We start from the raw sequence: 4,924 nt of genomic DNA on the forward strand, positions 1-4,924 counted from the left end.
CAGGCTCAGTAGTTGTGGCTCACGGGCCCAGTTGCTCCGCGGCATGTGGGATCTTCCCAGACCAGGGCTCGAACCCGTGTCCCCTGCATTGGCAGGCAGTCTCTCAACCACTGCGCCACCAGGGAAGCCCAAAATGATTCAACTTTTAACATATTTTAGGAACTATATTAATTGGACAAAACAAGAGAGATGTGCAAATTTTCTACATTTTTTATTTGAATGCCAAAATGATAAATAGATGGGTATAACTTTAAATAAATCTGGTTATCAAAATATCAGGATATTTTCTTTTAGAAAAGTAAACTCTGCTGTAGCCACACCAAACTATTATTTCCATCGTTGTAAAACAAAAGTGATATTACTGCTCACTCTGAGGTCATCTAAGACTACAAATTTTCATGAAAAATGAATGATATTTCCATAGGAAGAAAGCAAAAGAATTCTTGATGGCTTTGGGGTAAGTTGCTTGCTTTTCTCTTGTTCTTTGGCTGTAATCATTCAGGGTTTTAGTTTATTGGCATGTTCATGGAGGGGGAGAAAAGGAGCATTCACATCTTTTAAAGTATTCGTTGTACTTGGTAGTGTGTTATGAAGTTAGTTCACTGGCTTATAGTTAGTGAAAAGCCACAGTTCAAATTCTATTTTATTCTGTGTCAAATAGCTCCCAACTCTGCATTTGTCTTAATCCCCCCCACCCAGAATGATACCAGGTCTGTGGCCCTTCCCTGTTCTCCTCAATAGACTTTTCTGGTTGGCTACTTGTCCAACATTAAATGCCTGCAGTTGCCTCCACTTCCTGTGATTTGCATCAGCACGGGGCAGTCATCTCGATTTCTATTTGGACTTGGATAGTAGCACCAAGAACAAAACTTGGCTGTAAGAGTAACACTCTCTCTGACCATGAGAACTGCAGATGTCCTTTTGCTTTCTTCCTGGAAGAAAGTTACCATTCGTTTATTTTATTCCTGTTTTAGAATCTCTGGCGAAGAATCCATTTTGCTTTCTGTTTTTTGTGAATCACATCTTGAAAGATGAAGTTGGAGTCTCAATAAGACCAAAACTAACTCTAACCATTGGCTTTTTTTATTACTCCTCAACTCCAACAGAGAATAATCATATGTTTCAGTTCTAAACTCATAGGAGCCTTTTGAAAACACTGAATTTTTTAAAAGCCTAAGTCTTTCCATTTTCTGTATTAACTGTTTTCACAGAGTTTAAGACAAATTAATAAAGTCATATTGTCAGTTCCCCAGTTTTCTTAGGGCATCTCTTTACACTACTTTGAGAGGCTTAAGACAACTCCTACAGCTTCACGGAAAAGCCACAAAACATACTGCCAAATAAGATGTGAATTTTAAATGGCACCTAAAATTTAATTCGAGAGCTAAAGAAGAACAAGACTACAAGTTACTTTACTATAACAAGTTTAAGGCAGTCTAAGATTAGTAGTAGCCCCTGGTCCCTAGCAGAAACGAACAAAAATTCTCTGGAGAAAAGAACCTTTATCTAGACCTCAGATTAATCTCTGACATTTTTTTTTCTCAAAACAATGAACAGCAGGTAGTCAAAGATAACTAGGCACACAAGGAAACAAAACACAATGAAAGAGTCAGCAGGAAAACAGACGACAGAAACAGACCTACAGTGGCATCCCTCTCACTCAAATAAAGCCAAATTGTATCAGTTGACCTATATAAGCCTATAGGATCTACAACCCCTATGAACACCCCTTACCTCTTTCCTCTTTGCTCACTCACCTCTAGCCACACTGACCTACTTGCTGTTCCTCTGACATACCAGGTACACTTTTATCTCAGTGACTTTGCCTGGTTATCATCCCCCCATTATCTACATAGCCTCCTCCTTCAGCTCTTTCAGATCTTTGCTCAAATATCTCCATCTTAATAAGGCTTCTCTGACCACTTTATTGAAAATGGAATCTTTCTCCTGAGATTTTATTTTCTCATTTTTCTGCTTTATTTTTCTCCATGGCATTTGACAGTATGCACATAGACTATAGATTCTCCCATCTGCTTATTTTATTGTTTGTTTTTCCCCATCACAATGTAAGCAACTTGAGGGCAGGAAACTTTACCTGTTTTGGTTGTGCCTGTATCCACAATGTCTAGAATAATGCCTGATGCCCAGGAGATGCTCAATAGTATTTGTAGAATGAATAAATTATATTTTTATGTAAAGTGCTTAAAACAGGGCCTGGTCATAGCAACCACATACTATATGTTAGTTATTATTACCTGTATTAGAAATGAAAAGAAAATTCTGTTGCACTAACAGACATGGGTTCTAATTCTGGATTACTTTTCATCAAAGTAGGCTCCAACAGTGAACTAATTCTTAAATTGATGAGTTTTGTGTGGGAAGGAATTAATACCACTTCCCTTTTACACAAAAACATAAAGAATGAATTTGACTTTCTACTATCCCCATGATACAAGGAAAGAAGTAAACCTATGGAGTTCAGTCTCTAAGTCAGTGACTTCTAGGATGAAAATATTGGAAGTCTTTGAAAAGTGGAGATGCAGGTGGGACCAATGACAGAGGTCAAGGTAACTCTACAAATAAGTGGTCTGCCCTGAAATTCACCACCAGTGCGTCTTCCCCAGACAAGTTTCCATACAGTTGGCACTCACAGCGTTTCCATTTTCAATCCAGGTAATGGTGGGGACAGGGATGCCTGTTGCTGTACAGCGCAGGGTCACAAAGGAGCCAAAGGTGACGTTGTGGGATTCAGGAGGCCGCAGGATTCTGGCAAAAACTGTTAGGAAAACAGAAGTGGTGAGTGACTCTCCTACAGGGAATAGTCAAGCTGGAGTGGTCTTTAAGAAATGCAAATCAGATCATGTTCTCCTGTGAAGGATCTTCCATGTTCCCTCTGTCTTAAGGATAATATCAAATGCTGTGCCCTGGCTTCTAAGCCATTTATGCTATGACCCTATGCTTCTCACCACTCCAGAACACACCAAGCTTGTTCCCAACTTAAGAGATGTCCATGCCATCCTTCAGCCTAGAGCACTCATCCCATAGATCTTCATGTGGTGGTTTCCTTGTATCATCTAAGTCTCTGTTTAAGTGACATTTTCTCAGAAAGGGCCTCCTTGACCACCCAATGTAAAGTCTAACCTTCCCCCCATTCGCTTTTTCATCATCCTGTTTCATTGTCTTTATAGACCTTACCCCTATCTGAAGTTATTTATTTTTTTGTCTATTGTCTGTCTCCCCGCAGTAGACCATGAGTCCTCAGCAACCAAAACCCTTGCCTGTTTTGTTCAGTACCTAGGAGAGTGCCTACCAGAGTAATAATATTTAATTGAATTAATGAAATAATTAATTAATGCTTTACATCTTCAACTGTATCATAGTGGGAGGACAGGCAAAATCTGTCAAACTTTTCAGAGAGTGAGATGAGCATACAGGGTCAAAAAGAAAAGGAATATTTTAGACAAAAGTGGGCAGGAGAATGGGTAATTTATATTCTTTTCTGAGGCTGAATCCCCACTAACTAGATAAGAGGAAGTTCTTTTGGTGTGAAAAGAAATTTTACCTTTAATTGAAGGGTGGAGATGAGGTTTAGAATGTACAATAAATTGAAGGGTACTTAGAATCACAGAATCACTAATCTTGGAAGAGACTTCAGAGATCAACTAGATTTCTCCTCTTATTAAATAGATGTAGAAACCAAATCCCAGGTAATTTAAGTTTCTTCCCCCAAATAATAAAACTGATGGGTGAGAAACCTGAGTTCAAGTCCTCTGACTTCAAATCCAGTGTTCTTTAGACCATTATGGAATCCTTTTAATTGCCCATTTACTGCAAACATGATTTTTTTTTTTTTGCTCTTGCCTTTTGTTTTCTGGGACTTAAACACAGAACATAATATTAGACTATGAAATTCCAATTAACACCAGGCTTTGATGCTTAGTTCTTCTAAAACTGTGAAATTTGTGGAGTCTGTATTCAAAAGAAAAGTACAGAAGAGATAGTATATACTAGATAGGAGATGTACAGGCCAAGACTAGGTCAAATTCAGCTGTATTAGAAGTTAGTCTGATTTTTGAATACCTTTTTTAAAGGGTTACATAATTCAAGGAGATATAGGTGGATATGATTTGTTTGACAGTTGTATGCTTTTTGCAAGTTCTAATTCCAGATTTGCAGGTTCAGATGAACTCACCTTTCTTTTTTTTTTTTTTTTTTTTAGAGAGAGATGGCAATTGGACCTTGTATTTTCTGATCATATTTTAGAACATAATAAATTTGAGGAAAATATAAATTTTGTCCTTAACCACAAGAATCAAATGTCCACAATCTATTGATCGTCTTCTTTTTTTTAAACATCTTTATTGGAGTATAATTGCTTTACACTGTTGTGTTAGTTTCTGCTGTATAACAAAGTGAATCAGCTATACGTATACATATATCCCCATATCCCCTCCCTCTTGAGCCTCCCTCCCACCCTCCCTATCCCACCCCTCTAGGTTGTCACAAAGCACCGAGCTGATCTCCCTGTGCTATGCAGCTGCTTCCCACTAGCTATCTATTTTACATTTGGTGGTGTATATATGTCGATGCTACTCTCTCACTTCATCCCAGCTTACCCTTTCCCATGCCCCTGTCCTCAAGTCCATTTTCTACATCTGTGTCTTTATTCCTGTCCTGCCCCTAGGTTCATCAGAATCATTTGTTTTTTTAGATTCCACATATATGTGTTAGCAAACGATCTTTGTTTTTCTCTTTCTGACTTACTTCACTCTGTATGACAGACTCTAGGTCCATCCACCTCACTACAAATAACTCAATTTCATTTCCTTTTATGGCTGAGTAATATTCCATTGTATATATGTGCCACATCTTCTTTATCCATTCATCTGTCAATGGACACTTAGGTTGCTTCCATGTCCTGGCT

At 38.3% G+C, this 4,924-nt stretch overlaps 1 protein-coding gene across 16 annotated transcripts in view; it reads right to left on the reverse strand.

The window, feature by feature from the left end:
* MUSK (muscle associated receptor tyrosine kinase) overlaps positions 1–4,924 on the reverse strand; it is a 94,275-nt gene that overhangs the window by 39,657 nt on the left and 49,694 nt on the right. For all 16 annotated transcript variants that reach the window (XR_008618175.1, XM_055087032.1, XM_007106098.4 and 13 more), the window contains one exon: positions 2,652–2,776. Coding sequence is in view for 15 of the 16 variants with exons in the window: in XM_055087032.1 (XP_054943007.1) it covers positions 2,652–2,776 (125 nt within the window). In the remaining variant the exon portion in view is untranslated. The remainder of the gene's footprint in view (positions 1–2,651; positions 2,777–4,924) is intronic.

The sequence above is a fragment of the Physeter macrocephalus genome, chromosome 9 (genome assembly GCF_002837175.3).
Source record: "Physeter macrocephalus isolate SW-GA chromosome 9, ASM283717v5, whole genome shotgun sequence".
Lineage (NCBI taxonomy): Eukaryota > Metazoa > Chordata > Mammalia > Artiodactyla > Physeteridae > Physeter > Physeter macrocephalus.